Here is a 19709-nt window from a genome sequence, read left to right on the forward strand (position 1 = left end):
ACAAACACTTAACCAGAACAACCACCTTAGGGTACAAAGAAAAAAGTTGTTCCTCCCATCCCTTTATCCTCCTCTGTCCTTTCCAAATATAATCCTGACTTAAACATCTCATACATAAGACATTGGTGGGGGCGGGGGAGTATGTATAAAAATAATTGGGGGTTGGGAGAATGGAAGTAGGAAGATCGTAGGCAAAGCATCCAGATGAAAGGTCTCTAACCAAGCCTCGGGACAAAGACTATGTTTAGGAGAGCCATTCACCAGGTCTGCCGAGAACTCGATCTTCAGTTGACAGCTATGATTTTTTAAAACTTAAAATGTTGCAGGAGGGTATCTGTTTAAGAGAGGATTATGCGTGGAGCCGGGCAAGGCAGGGAGTTCAGGGCAGCAAATATTACTCATGTCTTGCACACCACTTCTCTCTCCCTAGCAAAAGAGAACTTTATATGTGTATCCCTATAATAATACTCTAAAGCCATTTTTTTTTCTGTATCTACCCTTTCAAACAGGACCCCTATCTGCTGGAGAAGAGACTGACATTGAAAATGAGACAAGAAATAGCACTCTTCTAACAAACTCTGATGTTTTTGTTAAAAAGAAAAACAGTTTGCGTTCATTTCGTTTTACCAGTCCCTGAATTAGGAAGTTGGATATTTTCTACCCTGAAGAAGCTCTCATCTCTAAAAGCAAGACACCCTACCTAAGTTGCTGGGGTTGATGCTAAAGAAGTGATGTCTATAGAGCCAAATAAACTTTTTGTCTTCCTTGAGAAGCACCTGGATAGAACCAAGAGGTTCCAAATGCTGAAATAATGAAATCCCAAGCCTTGGTTTCTCTCAGGGAGGAAAAAAAAAAAGGGGGCAGGGGGAGAGGAGCACACAGCGTCTTAACAATTTCCTCAATTTCTGGTTAATTATCTGTCAGCATGAAACTTATAAATAATGGCTCAATAATAATTAACTGTGATGAGAAGAACAGGTTCATGAGAATCCCCACATCATCGCTGACTTTGAGCCCATAAACCTTCCTTGGGCCTGCACCTTATACCCACCAGCTTCACTGGGTGGAGGAAAGGTATTGCAAAGGAACTTCTGACCAAAGATTATGCTTCTGAAGCTTCAAATTGAGAAAAGCCATTTTCTAAGTCAGAACTTGACTCAGGACAGATCAGAAATTCATAAAATTTTCTAACAGGAATCCAGAAATCATCTGATGTAGTTAATTCCTTACTTGAAAGATGGGGAAACTGAGGTTCCAAGAGGGGAGAGGTCTTGCTGAAGCCTTCTGGTTTTTGTTACTTAGGGAGATTGAAATAACTCAAAATATGCCTGCAACTGGTTCAGAGATCCTCGAGTTGCTATTCACCCTAATTTATAAGATTCTGATAAGTTTCACACAACTTTTATCAGAAATACACAGAAGTAAAATTATGTAATCTGAACTTTCTATACACACACTTCTCCAAAATAGGCTTACTGATTTTAAATGAGATGCTTCCTAAACAGGCATCATTTTATAATGACAACCGAGTCCCAAACAACTAGAAAGAAACTGAGGAGCACTGTTGAAAGCTCCACCAAGTTCTCTGGAGAATTCCCACCAAGGTGTGCGGTATCCAGGCCAGGCAGCCCGAATTTCTCCACACCTCCGGCCAGACACGTTGGCGAGGGCAGACTTACCCTTCCCGGCGGTGGCCTTGGACGGACCGTAGTCTCTGGGGCTCCGTGGTCGGAGGAGGTCGTGGGCGCACGGAGGCTGCACGGGCGGCCGGGGCAACAGGTCACGCGGGCCCCCATCCACGCAGCCGCCGCCGCTCACGGTGACCCTAAAGGCCATGTGCGTGCCGCCGAGGCCAGTGGGCCCGCGGCCTGAACCCGGGGCGCCGAGGGCCTCCTTTGGCCTCTTGTCTGAGTGCGCATCTGCCACCTCGCAGTGCATGGCGCCAGGGCAGGGCGCGCCGCTGGGGGTCGCGCCGGGCTCCTGGGGAGGGGAGAAAGCATCAGCGCATTAGTAGGAACGGACGGAACAGCCCCTGTGGTGTCCCGGGGGAGGTTTGGGCAGGTCACCACTCCTCGGTTTATTTCTTGTCTCTAAAATGAGTTAGCTCCACCACACTTACCTTAACCTGACGCACCCACCTGATCCCGCAAAAGCCCCTTCCAGGCACAAGAGTGGCTCACACTTCCTTCTCTGGTGCGTCCAGGGCCCCCGCCACCCGCTGCCACAGCGCTTTACGAGGGGCCCGTGTATCCTCCAGCTCAAATCCACCTCCACCAGTACCAGCCCGCTTTAAAAGGGAAACTGAGGCCTGGAGAAGGGAGAGTGGCTGTGCGGTGACACCCAGTGAGGCAGGAGCGGGAGGCAACTAGTATTCCCTGGGCAGGGCTCCGGCGAAGCCACGGAGGCTACTCCAGGTGGGTCAGAGGCTGCGCGCCTCCTGAGCGCTCCGGGGACCCGGCTGCACGTAGGGACCACAGACTGTGCACCCACCAGCCTGGGGCGCAAACCCTCTGAGACTTACCAAGACCCCCCCCCACCCCCTAAGCCAGGAGAATGCGAGTCCGACGATGGGCGCTCACTCCCGCGACACAAACCCATCACGAGCACACAGAGACACGCACACTCCCACGCGCAGCAGAGAAAATGAACCCATCGCACGCGCAAACCCGCACAAAGTCTGTAACGCCCATGGACGCTGGCTCCAACGCATACCATACACCCTCGCAAATGCACGCCGGGGACACAGTGTGCCACACGTCCTGCTCTCACTCACCCGCTCACTCAGCAACACTAGCAGCGTCACTGGCTCACACTCCACAAACACGCGGGCTGCGTCCTCCTCCACAGAGTCTCAGCCCCTCCATCATCCCTCCTGGAGCAAGGGCCCGGGGCCCCCAAACTCTTCTTTCCTCTCTGCACTCCCCGCGCCATTCCAAAGCTCCCGGGATTCGAGCGTCGCTGGGACCCCAGCCTCGGATCTCAGGCCCTGGCGCCCGCCCCCTCCCCAGGTCACGGGCCGCGCCCCCTCTCACCTCGCCGCTGCAGCTGCAGCTCGCGGCGCGCACCGCTCCGCGCGCCTCCACTGGCGCCGCAGCCCCCGCAGCCGCCGCTGCCGCCGCGTCCTGCGGGGCGGCATCCCGGGAGGGGGCGGGGCCCCGACCTGCCAGACAGCCGCTCCAGCCACTGGCTAGCTGCGGCTGCCTCGCGGAGACCAATCGCGGCGCGAGGGCGGGGCCTCCTTGCCTGGGGGGCCTGGGCAGGGCCCGGCGCGGGGCTGGGCGGAGGGTTTGACAGGCGGCGGCTGCCGGAGCCCTGCGCTGCCCGCTGCCCTCCGGCCGCCTCGCCGGGCAGGGCGGCGCCGCAGGCGGGAGAGGCTGGGCTCTGTCGTCCGAGCTGGACTGGCCGGGCGGCGGAGTGCACTGGGCGTCAGGAGAGCCAGGCTGTGTCCCCGCCTGTCCCAGCGACTGAGGCAGGACCCTTCCCTCCTCCGAGGTCAGTTTTCTCCTCACCAAATGGGACCGGCGAAACCTACACGCGGAGGTAACATGTGAAAAGTGCTTTAAAAGTTTTCTTGCAGGATCCAAGCGGCTCGCTGGCACGCATTTCATAAGCCAGTCAGCGGCAACGTTGGGACGCAAACTCTGGGATCTCAGACCACTTTTCTTACGTTTTCGTTTCTGTGGTGTTTTTCACCCTAGAGTCCAGGCTAGAGGGTCTCAAACTCCAAAGTTAAAAGACAAACAAAAACAGGGGCGCCTGGCTGGCACGGTCAGTACAGCATGTGACTCTTGATCTCCAGCCCCACTTTGGGCGTAGAGCTTACTTAAAAAAATTAGAAAGGTAAAGATGTTTGTTTAAAAAAAAAAAAAAGACAAACAGAAACAGATGCCCAGGTCAATATTTTCTTTTTCAAAACACAATGTTTATTTATTTGTTTTGAGAGAGAGAGAGCAGGAACAGGGAGAATCCCAAGCAGGCTCTGTGCAGTCAGCACAGACCTGGAGGCAGCACTCAGTCCCACTAACCTCCAGATCATGACCTAAGCCAAAATCAAGAGTGGGTGGCTCAACCGACTAAGACATCAGGTGCCCCGATATTTTCTAATTAAATCTGTAAATCTGTCTGGGGACAGAGCCCCAGCACCCAGATTTTTAGCAAGCTCCCAGATCTTCACAGACTTGTAAAGGCTTAGACGCATTCCTCTAAGTCCCTTCCGGGCCTGGAACCCGGTTCGCCTGCATTCCGGGCTCCTCACAGACAGTAGTGTCTCAGGGATCCCTGTCCAATGTATAGAAAGAACACCGCACAAACAGGACTTAAGGGTGACCGGTAGCAGTGACTCAGTTCCCTTCTCTGAATTTCAGTTTCCTCCTGTACAAAACCGGGCTGTTCAGCTGGACTGGACTATTTGCCAGGGCTACTGGAAGGGCCCAGTGGGGCCCCTGAGGTGGTCTCTGCATTTCATCTCAGTCCACCCCCTCTGCACTGTTTGCTAGGGACCTGGGCAGGCTCCAAGGGACCTGTCTGGCTTCACACTCTCTGAAGGGAGCGGTCTGACCTCTTTGGCTCTCAAGTTGAAAAATGTATATGGAACCCCTCCCTATGACACAAGTCAGGTCTCACAATAGAGGATTCTGCACAGAGTAAGAGACCTCAAGCAGCATCCCTGGAATCTTGGGAAACCAGGATTTTAGAATCCTAGAATTCCAAAATCTGATTTCCTGTAATTGACTAAATATAGCATCTTACAATTAGAGAGCAATAGCGCTAAGAAGGACCTTGGAGATTTAGTTAGACCCACCCCCACATTCAAAGGAGAGAGGATGTGACTGGGTGTGGCACCAGCATCCAGCCTTCCTCACTTCGATGCCAGCCAGTTGCCTCTATTAGGTATAGGATGTCAACCAACCTGTCTGTGACACATAGGTCAAGGGCCAACGGTTGTATAGGGCATCTCAAGGTGTTGCCTCTGTCCAGGGATTTGAAGTCAGGGATTGTTGCTACTTTTTTGGTAGGAGGGGAAGGGGTAGAAAGGAGCAAGAGTAACTCAGTAAGCCCTCCCGACACACCACTAGGTGCTACTCCACACACCCTCCTTCGGAAGTGCCGCCAATAGGCCACGTGGCTTTCGCAAATCACAATCTCACTCTGGACCTCAAAATCAAGACAGGTGGAAGAAGATGGCTGGCCTTTCCAGTTCTGCCCTTCAGCCGAGTCCTCTGCCTTCCCTCCTCACCACACACACACACACACACACACACACACACACGCACGCACACTCACATACAGCATCGCACACTTAGGACGATGAAAACATTTGCTGAATAAGTCACTGAATCAACTGGAACTTCAGGCAAAGGCTCTTCCAATTTCCAAGGTGCACCAACAGCTCATTCACTTATTCTTTATTGGGAACCTACCCTGAGCCAGCCCCCACACCTGAAGTAGAGAAATGGAGATCCTGCCCTTCCTCCAGTGAGCTCACAGCTCCACCCCACCAGGACAGATGGGTTTGTAAAGCCTGACAAAGCAATGAGAAGGTTAATCTGCTCAATAAAATAGGCCTCTTAAACACTTGTATACTGCAGGAGCCCTTTGGGGATATACAGAATCCAGTGGGTGCATGCGGTTTTTTTCCTAGAAGGAAATACAAGGCAGTGTTAACAGTGGTTAAGGGAATGGAGGACGGGGGGGGAAGGGGGGGTGGAATCCTGTACTTTTCATTTTTTACTCTTCTGAACTGTTAGTATTTTCTAACAGTATATATTATCCTCCCTCTCTTTCAGTAGGGGTTATTTGAGTATTAAGAGTGTGAGCTATATTTCTTTTCTTTATAGTTTTGGTACGAAAATAAAACTCATTCATATTTTAATTGTCAAGAACAAAACCAAGCAAAACAAATAAAACCCACTTCTCCTTTTAGCAGGCCAGACAATAATGTGTGTTTTTTATACTCACCAGTGTTCCAGCTCAAACCCACTTTTGCCCTTCTAGTCCCACATACAGCCTGTCTACTAGATATCTCCATCAGGGTCCATCTGCAAAAGCAAACATCATGTTTTCTTCTCTGACTTAAGTCTTCATTCCTGTAACTACCTAGATGAATGTCCCCATGGTCAAGTCTCCCATGTTAGAAGTCTGAGACCCTGCCTAGGTCCCTCTTCTCCCACATTCCCATATTTGATTTGCCATTAATCCACTTAACAATCCCACCCTTCCTGCCCCCTCCCACACACACACCAACATTTCTTCCCAACTCTTCTTCCTGCCTCAGCCTCATCTTCTTCCCTAGCATCCATTTTCCCTACAGGTCTCTCTGTCCGTCTCTGAGGCACAGATTTGATCACATCATTTCCCTATTTAGGGCAATGATTATTAATAGATCCCAACAGCCATCTAAATAAAGTCAAACCATTTTCTCACTGTACCATTTGGCCCTATCCTATGTTCCAGGAACCCTAGAATATTTTTCATCACCTAGAACCCAGAACATATACTCATGTCTTCATGGTTTTGTATATGATGCTTACTATGCTAACATTTTTCCCTCCTGTCCTTCTTCCTACTCCTTCCTGTGAATTGTTTGATACACAGCTCAAGTGTCACTTTTACCAGAAGCCTTGTTGGAATCCTCTGGCTACAATTATTTTCTTCCCATACACTCTTACAGAAATCTCTACTTCATTCCATCTCAGAACTTATACTGTTTTAAAACTACCTATTTAACAGTCTCTCTCTTCATCTAGAGTGAGACCTCTCTGAGAGCAGGGGCAGCCTTTTGCCTTTGTAACTCCAGAACCTAGAACAGATTCTAGCACAAAGTCAGTACTAGATAAATGTTTATGGAATGCTGATTGAATTATTAAAGACTGACCACTACTCCATTGGCTTAACTGCATTTCTAGCTAAGTGTTTCTTCAACCTATCATGACTTCCCCACTCACCATCTTTGTCCACGGTCTTAAGAATATACTCAGCAAATGGTTGAGGCAAAAAGACATTTCTGTGTATCTAAGGGTCTCCTGTGTCCTGGAGATATGCAAAAGGAGAAGGAATAGAGGTGATGAATGCTGCACTGCTTACCCTGCCTCTATTTCTTGCAGCAAGAGAAGAATTAACATTCACTGGGGAACCTACTATGTGCCAGATAGTATGGTTGACACTCTTCATATGTGATCTCATTTTATCCTGAAAACTCTGAGAGAGAGAGTCTCTTTCCCATTTTGTAGGTAGTTCCAAATTAAGTGATTTACTAAAGTTCTCAGTCAAGAGTCCCAAGACGAATCATTTGAGAAAAACATAGTCTCTTCAACAAATGGTCCTGGGACAACTGGATATCCATATGCAAAAGAATGAGTTGAATCCCCATCTCGTACCATCTACAAAAAGTAACTCAAATGTTCCTAAATGCAAGAGCTAAAAACCATAAAATGCTTAGAAGAAAATGTAGGGGTAATCTTTGTGACCTTGGATTTGGGCAATAGATTCTTAGATGTGAAACCAAAAACAGAAGCAACAAAATTTAAAAAAGAAAAAAAGGACTTCAACACAATTAAAAGCTTTTGTGCATCAAAGGGACATTATGAAGATAGTGAAAAGACAACGTACAGAATGGGAGAAAATATTTGCAAATCATACATTTGATAAGTGTTTGGTATCCAGAGTATATAAAGAACTCATATAACCCAACAGCAAAAAGACAATCCAGTTAAAACACGGGCAAAGGACTTGACCAGACATTTCTCCAAAGAAGATGTACAAATGGTCAACAAGTACATGAAAAGATGCTCACCCTTATTAGTCATTAGGGAAATGCAAATCAAAACTACAATGAGGTATCACTTCACACCCACTAGGATGGCTATAATTAAAAAAAAACAAGTGTTGGTGAGGATGTAGAAAAATTGGAACCTTCATATGTTTCTAGTAGGAATGTAAAATGGTTCAGCCACTGTGGAAAATAGTTTGATGGTTCCTCAAAAATTTTAACATAGAATTACCATATGACCCAGCAATTCCACTCCTAACTATCTATCCAAAAGAACACTGCTGTGGAAACAATCCAAATGTTCACCAGGATAAATGAACAAACTGTACACACACACACACACACACACACACACACACACACACACAAATGGCATACTATTCAGCCTTAAAAAGGAATGAAGTACTGTTACATGTTACAACCTGGATGAACCTCAAGACACAAAAGGATTCCACTTATATGATATCTTTTTTTTAATGTTTACTTATTTTTGACAGAGAGAAACAGAGAGAGACTGGCCGCGAATGAGGGAGGGGCAGAGAGAGAGGGGGACAAAAGATCTGAGGCAGGCTCTGTGCTGACGGCAGACAGATCCAATGCCAGGCTCAAACTCACGAACTATGAGATGGTGACCTGAGCCAAAGTCGGACACTCAACTGACTGAGCCACCCAGGTGCCCCATATGACATATTTTTTTTTTAACATTTATTCATTTTTGAGAGACAGAATGTGAGTGGGGGAGAGGCAGAGAGAGAGGGAGACACAGAATCAGAAGCAGGCTCCAGGCTCTGAGCTGTCAGCCCATAGCCCAATGCGAGACTCGAACTCATGGACTGCAAGATCATGACCTGAGCCAAGGTCGGACACTTAACTGACTGAACCACCCAGGCGCCCCCTGTACGATATATTCTTAATAGGTAAATCCGTAGAGACAGAAAGCAGATTGGTGGTAGCCAGGGGCTAATGGGGATTATCTGCTTAATGGCTACAGGTTTTCTTTTAGGCTAAGGAAAAATTTTTGGAATCAGATAAAGATGATGGTTGCACAGCACTGTGAATGTACTAAATGCCACTGAATTACTCACCTTTAAGTAGTTAATTTTATGTTACATGAATTTTACTGCAATAAAAACTTTTGACTTAATTAAAATTAAAGATTGTGTGCCTGAGTACAAAGCTTGGGTTTCCTTCACTGCACTTTGGGGCTTTCATTGAGGACAGTCCATAGAATGACTTCTTTAGTGGTTGTAGCTCTGGTGCTATTAAGCTGAGGGACCTGACCAAGTCACCATCCCCGGTTCCTTGACACTGCATCTGCCAAATAAAGATGACAGTCCCTGACTCACCAGGGCTTCTGTGGAGACTCAATGAGAAGGTGGAAAAAGATCAAATCACAAGAAAATGAAAAGTCATGATGATGATAAATGAAATACCCAACATACTTCTTTTACAACTTCTAGACTTCTTTTATTAACTTGAAGATGCTTTGTTATCATTTATTATATTATTATTATTATTATTATTATTATTAGAGAGCATGCACACATGGATAGGGGAAAGGGGCAGAGGGAAAGAGAGAGAAAGAATCCCAAGTAAGCTCCATGCTCAGTGTGGAGCCTGACACGGAGCTCGATCTCACCACCTTGGGATCATGACCTGTGCCGAAATCAAGAGTTGGACGCTCAACTGACTGAGCCACCCAGGCGTCCCAAAGATGCTCTTTTTTAGAACAAAGAAAACCCCCTGAAGAATCCTAATATGGAACACAGTCATAAAGGACCAATAAAGATGTTCTAGATAAAATCTCAAATATGATTAGGGAGACTAAGAACCAACTGAAAGTAGGAATAGGAAGGAACTTTCTTTTTAATTTTTTTTTTTTTTCAACATTTATTTATTTTTGGGACAGAGAGAGACAGAGCATGAACGGGGGAGGGGCAGAGAGAGAGGGAGACACAGAATCGGAAACAGGCTCCAGGCTCTGAGCCATCAGCCCAGAGCCTGACGCGGGGCTCGAACTCACGGACCGCGAGATCGTGACCTGGCTGAAGTCGGACGCTTAACCGACTGCGCCACCCAGGCGCCCCAGGAAGGAACTTTCTTAACTAGAAAAAGGGCATCTACAAAAACAAAACCTACCATCACACATTTACACTATACTTAGTGGTAAAAGAGGAATGATTTCCCCCTAAGATTAAGAACAAATAAGGATATCTGCTTTCACTATTCCTATTCAGCAATCACACTGGAGGTCCTAAGCAAGTGCAGTAAGGCAAGGGGAAAAAAAAATTGACACACACAAGTTGGAAAGTAAGAACTAATATTCTCTATTGGCAGGCAACATTATCATCGATGTATAAAATCCCATGGAAACTATCCCAAAAACCCTCCTGGAGCTAATAAATGATGAGTTTATCAAGGTTGCAGGATACAAGGTTAATATAGAAAAATCCATCACGTTTATATATACTAGCAATAAACCACTAGAAATTTTTTTTTAATTTTGCCCATTCTCTTTTCCCCATCTTCCGATGTCACCATAATAGTACACATGAACATCCTGGCAGATGCTCTCAAGAGCATTAATGTGACAGGAGAGACAAACGCCAGGGCCTTATTAGGCCATGCTCCAAAGTCATCATCCGGTTTCTAACTGTGATGATGGAGCACGGTTACATTGGCAAATTGGAAATCACTGATGATCACAGAGCTGGGAAAATTGTTGTGAACCTCACAGGCAGGTTAAACAAGTGTGGACTGATCAGCCCCAGGTTTGCTGTACAACTTAAAGATCTAGAAAAATGGCAGAATAATCTGTTCCCGTGTCACCAGCTTGGTTTCATTGTACTGACAACCTCAGCTGGCATCATGAACCATGAAGAAGCAAGATGAAAACACACAGGAGGGGAAAAAAATCCTGGGATTTTTTTTTCTAGGGATGGAATACATACATGCAAATAAAATGCCTCAATGGACAAAAAAAAAAAAAAAACTCAGTTGGTTGAGCGTCCAGCTTTGGCTCAGGTCATGATCTCAGTTGGTGAGTTCAAGCCCTGCGTCAGGCTCTGTGCTGACAGCTCAGAGCCTGGAGCATACTTCAGATTCTGTGTGTGTGTGTGTGTGTGTGTGTGTGTGTGTGTGTGTGTGTCTGCCCCTTACAGGCTCATGCTCTGTCTCTCTCTCCTTCAAAAATAAGTAAACAGTAAAAAAAATTTTTTAAAAAGATATAGTTAGATATAAATCTAACAAATAAGTGCAGAATATATATGCTGAAAACTACAAAACTCTGATTAAAGAAATCAAAGTAGATCTAAGTAAACAAAAGAGGTATACTTTATTCATCATTTGGAAGATTAAATATTATTAAGATGTCCATTCTCCCCAGATTAATCTATAAATTCAGCACAACTTCATTCAAAATGCCAGCAGGAGTTTGTTGTTGTTGTTGTTGTTGTTGTTGTTGTTGTTGTTGTTTTTAATAGAAAGCAACAAGCTGGTTTGAAAAACCTATTTGGAAAGCCAAAGGAATTAGAATGGCCACAGTTATGAAAAAGAAAAAGATGAAGGACTCACTACCTGATTTTAAAACTCAACATAAAGCTATAATAATCAAGACAGTGTGACAATAAATTATATTTTAAAAAATCAAGGCAGTGTGATACTGGCAAAAGGATATTCACATAGATTAATGGAACAGAATATTCCATATTCTATGGAACCCACATAAGGCAAAGAGATTTTGTCAAAAGTACAAAACAATTGAGTGGAGAAAGGACAGTCTTTCAACAAATAGTGCTGGAGTACCTGAATATACATATACAAAAAAACAAACCTCAGCCTATACATCACATGCTATAAAAAATTAACCCAAAATGGATCAAAATGCAAAGCTGCGACTTCTGGAAGAAAATAGAGAAGAAAATACTTGTGACTTCAGATTAGGTGAAGAGTAACTAGATATGATGCCAAAAGCACAATCCATAAAGAAAAAAAATGTTAAATTGGACTTGATAAAAAATTAAAATTTTTGCTCTTCAAAAGCCACTATTAAGAGAATGAAAGGACAAGCCACAAACAGGGAGAAAATATTTGCAAATCATATATCCAACTAATGACTTGCATTCAGAATTTCTGAAGAACTCTTACAACTTAAGAAAAAGAAAACAACCAACGGTTTTAAATGGGCAAAAGATCTGAACAGATACTTCACCAAAGAAAATATGCAAAATAAGTACATAAAAAGATGTTCATCATCATTAGTCATGAGGGAATGCAAATGATAAACACACTGCAATACCATTACACATCTATTAGAATGGTTATAATTTTAAATTTAAAAATAAAAATTTAAAAGTATCAAATGCTGGCAAGGATGTGAAGCAAGTGAAACTCACATAAATTGCTGGTAGAAATGCAAAAAGGCACAACCACTTTGGAAAAGTTTGATATTTTCTTACAAAGTTAAACATAATACTTGCCATACAACCCATACAAGCCAGCAACCTCCTTCCCAGTATGCAATGAAAATCTAGGTTTACACAAAAACCTGTACACAAAGATTTTTTAGGAACATTGTTTGTAATCCTCAAAAATAGAAAACCAAATGTTCCTCAACTGCAGACCAGATAAACCATGGTAAATGCACAGAATGAAATACTATTCAACAGTAACATAAAGTTGATTATTGACATACATAACAACATGGATGAATCAGATGTATCATGCTGAGTAAAAGAAGCCAGACTCAGCGTGCCTAGGGTGGCTCAGTAGGTTGAATCTGACTCTTGATTTTGGCTCAGGTCATGATCCAGACTCACGGTTCATGAGTTCCAGCCCTGCATCAGGCTCTGCACTGACAGTGAGGAGCCTGCTTGGGATTCTCTCTCTCTCTCCGCCTCTCATTCCCCGCCCCACACTCTCAAAATGAATAAATAAATCTTAAAAAAAAAAAAAAAAGAAGAAGCCAGACTCAAAAAACTACATACTGTATGATTCCATTGATGTAACATTCTGGAAAAGGCAAAATTATAAAGAACAGATCAACAATTGCCAGGAGTTAAGGGTTAGAAAAGATCTGACTACAAGAAATGAGGCAATTTGGGGGAGGAAGGGCCACGATAGAACTGTTCTGTATCTTGATTGTGGCAGTGTTTACACGACTCTATGCATTTATCAAAGCCCTTAGATCTGTACACAGTGAATTTTACTGTATGTAAATTAAAAACAGAGTCAAGTTGGTTATTCCTAAAAGTGGAGTCTCTTCTAAATGACGCCTTAGGCTCATCAAACTCTCTCTACAAATAGAAACTGATAAATGGCTTGAGAAGTCAAGTTTCTCCCCACCCCCTCCTTCTCCTTTCTCCTCTCCTCCTGTTTTCTCTTACATGAATGATGGCACCATCAAGCTGGGATCCTAGGGGTTATCCCAGGCTCCTTCTCTCCCTCCACCCACATCTAGACTCCAAGGCCTGTAATTCCTACCTCCCGTGTACTTCCTGTAAGTGCTCCTTCCCTCCATCTCCACACTGTGGCCTTCACCAGGCCTCATCATCTCTAGTCTGTATCACTGGACCAGCTTCCCATCTGGGTCTCCTGCCTGGCCCCTGCAATCCAACCTCCTCCCTGCAGCCAGAGTGGTCTTTCTAAATTACGAATCCCACCATGTTGCTCTCCTAGCTGAAAGCCTTCTGAGTGCCCCCAGCTCTTTGGGGGCAGGAATTGTGCCACTCTAGCCCTGGTACTGAGCACCTGGTATGTGCCTGGTGTCCATGCACACTCAGTGAATTATGGTTGAATAGATGCATAAGTTAATAGAGTGAATTAAGGAGTTGCCAAAGGATGTGAAGACCCTCCAGAAACTCATTCTGAGAGATCAGAGGTAGTGTATGCACATTCCCATCCATCTTGATCCAACAATATTGACTGAGCACCTACCATGCCCAGGATCTGTTCTAAGGAGCCAGAGACTCATGGAGCTTCCAACTGGTAGTGGACAGAAAGTATTCAACTAATCATACAAATCCATGCACGTACGTGAATCACACAATTGAACAAAGATATAAGGTCCTGAAGGAGAAATGCCCCATGTGATGAGAGGCTGTGAAGTAGGCAGGGGTGTTGGGGGCTTGATGAAGGGTCACAGAAGGCTTCCCTGAGGAGGTGATGATTCAGATGGAATCTTGGAGGAAACAAAGTCACTGGTCTCAGAGCTGAGGAAGAGCTTTCCAGCAGATGGCCGAGCATGTGCAAAAAGCCCTGAGATGAGAGGAACGAAGATCCCTTCCAGGCAGCAAAAGAAGGGCAGTGTGAATGGAAGCCAGTGAGTGAGGGGAGGGGAGGCCCCAGATGAGGCCAGGGAAGGGAAAGGGCTGGATCCAAAACTGATGAAGAATTTTAGGCTGGAGACTGACATAATCAGATCTGTTCTGAAAATACCATTCTACCTGTTGTGTAGAAAGTGGATTGAGAAAGAGGCAAGTGCAGATGCTGTCAGAATCATCAGGCCTAGTCCCAAAGAGCAATGCTGGGGAGCCTGGACTCAGGTGGCCAGGGTTGGTGGGGATGGACAGAAGTGGCTAAATGCAGCTTTATTTAGGAAGTTAACCTGACAGGCCCGGGTGATGGGGGCGACAGAGATGGAAGGGAAGGGAGAGGTCAAGCATTTGGAAGTTGCAGTTTTCAACTTTGGAACTTCCCCTGGGTGGCCCAAGGCATCCCTCATCCTTAATGGTGGTTTCTGGAAGCCACGTTGCCGCAATTACCAGGCCACTAAGTTATACCCCTTCCTCACTCTCATTACTGGGCAACTGCTCTCCATAAAAACTTTAGTTGGCTTTCAGCACATCACTGTATTTGTCAGGAAACAGAACCAGACAATATAGTAGCCTCTTAAGTAGTCTCCCTGCTTTCATTCTTACCAGCCACCCCCTCTCCCCCGTCTACTTTCCACAGAACAGATTGAATTTTGAAAAAACATAAGTGGGCCCAAGTTACTCCTTTGCTCAGAACTTTCCAATGGTTGCCTCTGACTCAGAGTAAAAGCAAAGTCTTTATTGTAGCCTACCAGTCCGGACATGGATTGGTCCTCTCCTACGTCGCTGACCTCACCTCTGCCACCCCCCACTGTGCCCAGCCACTCTGCCCTCTTTGCTATCCCTTGAACTTATCAAGCGCACTCTGGTATTGGGGTCCTGCTTTCTGGGACTTTTCTCCCAGTTATCTGGCCAAACATCACTTTACCAGGAAGGCCTTCCCTGACCTCCCCACCTAAAATGGACGACTCTGCTAGTTACTACCTACTTGCTTTATCTACTTGCTTTTCAGAATACTCACCGTCACGTGACGTTGGTTTATATTCATTGCCTATCTCCTCCAACTACAGCCTTAGTTTGCCTACTCTGAGCTACTTGCTATCCGTATGAAAACGTGTCAAATATTTGCTGACAAAGAGAATAAGCCAGTTCCATCTTATTATTTAAGAAGATCTAAAAGGGTAATATGGTCTTCTGTCCTAATAATAACAATAATTGTTATTATTATCATAGTTAATAGCAACCACGAAAACATTACAATTTTTGAAATAAGAATGATGGACTTCAGTATACCAGGCCAATTTGTAAGGCTGACTCCAGAACCCAGTGTCCTTTTATAGCAGCCCAAAAGATACAAAGCTTTTCTTACTGTTCTCACATGACCTCTTCAGTGAGAACGAGGCGGGGCAAACTGACCACTCGTTATCTGGTGATGGACACAGCTGTCCTCTCATAACTGTCTAGCTTTGTGGAAAATCCTGGTGACTTATTCATGTTTTAAAACACGAATAAATAAAAGTCCACTAAAACAGATTTATCTTTTCATTCACAAACAGTACTTCTGTCCAAAGTTAGGAGGTTTTCCATTGGACTTGTACATCAAAATAAGAATTCTCTTTACTAAACTTGATTCGACTAAATAAGTCTTAAGCTTGAGACATATTTGGAGACAATGCTCCATTTTCACGAGGAGGAGGAGCAAAGCCTGACAGAGCATCACAGTTCCGTTTCAAAGAAGACAAGGAGTAAAGTCTAGATTCTGCAAGAAAATCACAGGCTGAAATTTGCAAAGGAAAAATAGCAAGCTATTTCTAAGGTTTTGCTTCAAAAATACATACTCCTCTCACACATTCTTGGGGATTGTTTCTTCAAGATGATAAAATATTCCTTCCTGGGGCGGGGGGGGGGAGTGGAGGGGTGGGGTGGGAAGTACAGCTCCCAAGAAAACTAAGAGCCTGGCTTTGAAGACAGATCTCCATGCATCTGAATCCCATCTCTATTAGTTGTGTGTCCTTGGGCAAATCATGTCATTTCTCGCCTCAGCCTCCTCTCCTAGAAAACTGAGGTAAACGACATAACCCTGACAGATAAATGGCTATTAAAGATAATGTGTATGGAGTACGGAACCTGTTGTCCAGCACCCAGCAGGTGCTCAATAAATGGTAGCAGTTATTGCTCTATGAGCATCTATCTACAGAATCCCACTCAAGCCATCAGCACTTTCAAATGTAAGATACTAAAACAATCGATTTTAAAAGAACATTTAGAAAATACAGAAAAAAATAAATCTCCACCAGTACTATGAATAAAATCTCCCCCTAAACAAATGAGAAGTGGTGTGGACTGCAGACATCTCTCCTTTAACAACTTTGAAATAGTGACCTCTGCTGGTCAGTGGAAAACCAGAGCTTTCCAGCCAATTCTTTCATGATTGAGCAAGGGTTGAGTCAGCGAGGCTTGGTCCCTGTCCCTGGAACAAAAACCAGGTGTTGCATTACAAGGGACAGAAATCGTCACAAGGGTTACCACGATGTAATTGGGATGTTAACAAAATTAAAGGCCGGCCTTTCCATTTGCTCATCTGCCCAGAAGAATCTTTTTTTCAAACCCCGTGGTCTCCTATTTTTAAAATGTCATAATTGCATGCAAATGTTACAGCTGAAAAACAACGCAAGGGGCATTAAAAATCAATCTTCCATGTAAGCCTCAGATTTTCCAGCATGAAGATCCAAAAGCAGAAGTGGTGACAAATGTGTAGAAAACAGAGTGAAAAAGTCAGAATGCATCATTAAGAATATTACAACAAAAGGAGGGAAAAAAAATCTTTGGGAATGAATACACGTCTGATTCAGCTGGGGTAAACAGCCAACTACAAAGAAGGCTTTAAAGAACCCTGCAAACTTCTTACAGATATGACCCAGAAATCCAATTAGGAAGCCGCCATGTCCCTTCTGTTCAGTCAGAAATACACTTGATGGAAGAGGCTACTTAAGAGTCTGTGGGCTGGGACATTTAGACATGAAACACATTCCTACTGCTTAAGGTGTGAAATAAAACAGAGGTTGAAAACTGGCAGCCAAAGGGCCATGTCGTTTGGTTTGGCACTTGCCCAATTTTTTAAATTAGTTTCCAACACTTTAAAAATGGAGATTTCACATCAAAATCTGAATTTCTGCCTTCTTATAAACAACAAATGGAGAGATCTAGTCCTCTCAGGCCAACCTTCTCCCACAGCGACAACCAACTAGGGCCAAGCAGCCACGGTCCTCCCTCCAGATGGGGCGCGTGCTCTCTGGTCTGCCTCGCTCATCACATCACCTGTCTGGCTTTTGCAAGTGCTTGAGTCTGAGACTCTGGATTTCTAAAAGCCCAAAGGCACTGATGATGAACCCAGTTCAGTTCAAACAAGTATCAACCACATGCCAGGCACTTAATATAGGCACTGGGGTTATAAAAAATGAGATATCACCCCTGAACCCAAAGAACTCACAGATTTCAGTTTCCAGTGAGAGCTAGTAAATTGGAAATTATAATACATTTCCACACATGCACTGAAAAGGTATAGGAATGGTAAAGACTAAGTTTACTTTCTAGCTTCTTGAGATGGTACTTAACTCACTCATTTCAGTCTTTCTTCTTTTCTGCTATATGCATTTAAGGGTGTATGTTTCCCTCCAAGCATAGCATTAGCTGTATCTCATAAGTTCAACATGTATTTTTATTATTGCCCATTTAAAATAATTTTTCCCACCCATGTGGTTTCTTCTTTGACCTGTGGGCTATTTAAAAGTGTAGTTCTTGGGGCGCCTGGGTGGCGCAGTCGGTTAAGCGTCCGACTTCAGCCAGGTCACGATCTCGCGGTCCGGGAGTTCGAGCCCCGCGTCAGGCTCTGGGCTGATGGCTCAGAGCCTGGAGCCTGTTTCCGATTCTGTGTCTCCCTCTCTCTCTGCCCCTCCCCCGTTCATGCTGTGTCTCTCTCTGTCCCAAAAATAAATAAAAACGTTGAAAAAAAAAAAGTGTAGTTCTTATTTTCCAAACATATGGAGTGTTCTAATTATCACTTTTAACTGATCTCTACCTTAATTGTCCTATGGCCAACATACTCTAAATGATTTTAATCCTTTGAAATTTGTTGAGACTTGCTTTATGGACCCACATATGGCCAGCTTTGTAAATGTTCAGTGTAAGCTTGAAGAGAATGTGTGTTCTTCAGTTGTTAGGTGCCATGTTCCCTATGTGTCCATTGGGTCAGATTTGCTGATCATGTCATTTAAATATTCTACATCCTTACTGATTTCTAAAACCCACTTGTCCTATCAGTCACTAAGAGAGGTATGTAAAATACCTTGTTATACTGTGGACTGGTCTATCCCTCCTTGTAAGTGGTTCTGTCCATTATAATGGATATTTTTTAAATTCATAATATTTTTAATTCATATTTTTTTAATTCAAGCGTAACATACATAAAGGACAGAAATCTTATATAGTTCATTGAATTTCCATATGTATACACCCACATAACCCAAATTAAGATAGAGAACATTTCCAGCACTTCAGGATTGCTCACGACTCTCCCAAGTCAATATACCGCCCCTCTCCCCATTATTCATAGGGTGAAAACATAGGGTGCTGTGCTTGAAATGTATGTAAATATAATCACAGTATATATTCCTTTCTGTCTGGCTTCTTTTGCTTAATATTATGTCTATGAACTTCACTCACATTGTTTAACACAGAAGTAGTTCATTCTTTTGATTGCTCTGTAAAATTGTATTGTGAAAGTACAGCACATTTATCCATTCTACTGTAGTGATGGACATTTGAATTGTCTCCAATCTGGGGCTACTGTGAAAAATCCTAAGACTCCTACAAGCATCCTTAGTAAATGAATTTTGGAGGGGGAGATGCACTAATCTCTCTAACATATCTTGGGATATGCACTAATACCAATTAGTGAAACTGGTAGATTCTGGGGTAGGCATATGCTTAGCTTTAGTAGTTACTGCCCATTTGTTCACTCCTTCCAGCAAGTCTATGGGAGTTTTAGTTGCTCCACATCCTCATCAACACCTGTCATTGTCTTTTTTTTTTTTTTAAGCCCTTCTGATGGGTGAGTAGTGGGATGTCAGTATAGTTGAAATTTTTACTTCCGGGGATACCTGGGTGGCTCAGTCTGTTAAGCGACCAGCTCTTGATCTCAGCTCAGATCATGATCTCGCAGTTGTGGGATCAAGCCCTGCGTTGGGCTCTGTGCTGTCAGCATGGAGCCAGCTTGGGGCTCTCTCTCTCCCTCTCTCTCTGCCCCTCCCCTGCTTGCTCTCTATCTTCTAAAACAAATAAGTTTTTAAAATAGTTTAAATTTGGGGGCACCTAGGTGGCTCAGCTAAGCGTCTGACTTTGGTTCATGTCATAAATGCAGTTTGTGGGTTTGAGCCCCGCGTCAGGCTTTGTGCTGACAGCTCAGAGCCTGGAGCCTGCTTCGGATTCTGTGTCTCCCTCGCTCTCTGCCCCTCCCCCGCTCATCCTCGGTCTTTCTCAAAAATAAATATTGAAAAAAAAAAAGAGTCCACGTATCTTTAAAAGACTGTCAAGGTAAAGGTCTGTGATTTAGAGGTCACCTTTTAATGTTT

At 44.3% G+C, this 19709-nt stretch overlaps 1 protein-coding gene across 2 annotated transcripts in view; it reads right to left on the reverse strand.

Moving 5' to 3' along the window:
- The window catches only part of GLIS1 (GLIS family zinc finger 1), a 230067-nt gene extending 228091 nt beyond the window's left edge, over nt 1-1976 (reverse strand). For both annotated transcript variants that reach the window (XM_043575035.1, XM_043575033.1), the window contains exon 1: nt 1680-1976. In XM_043575035.1, coding sequence (XP_043430970.1) covers nt 1680-1938 — 259 coding nt within the window. In that variant the 5' untranslated portion in view covers nt 1939-1976. The remainder of the gene's footprint in view (nt 1-1679) is intronic.
- Nucleotides 1977-19709: the final 17733 nt, after the last annotated feature.

This window comes from Prionailurus bengalensis, chromosome C1 (genome assembly GCF_016509475.1).
Source record: "Prionailurus bengalensis isolate Pbe53 chromosome C1, Fcat_Pben_1.1_paternal_pri, whole genome shotgun sequence".
Classification (NCBI taxonomy): domain Eukaryota; kingdom Metazoa; phylum Chordata; class Mammalia; order Carnivora; family Felidae; genus Prionailurus; species Prionailurus bengalensis.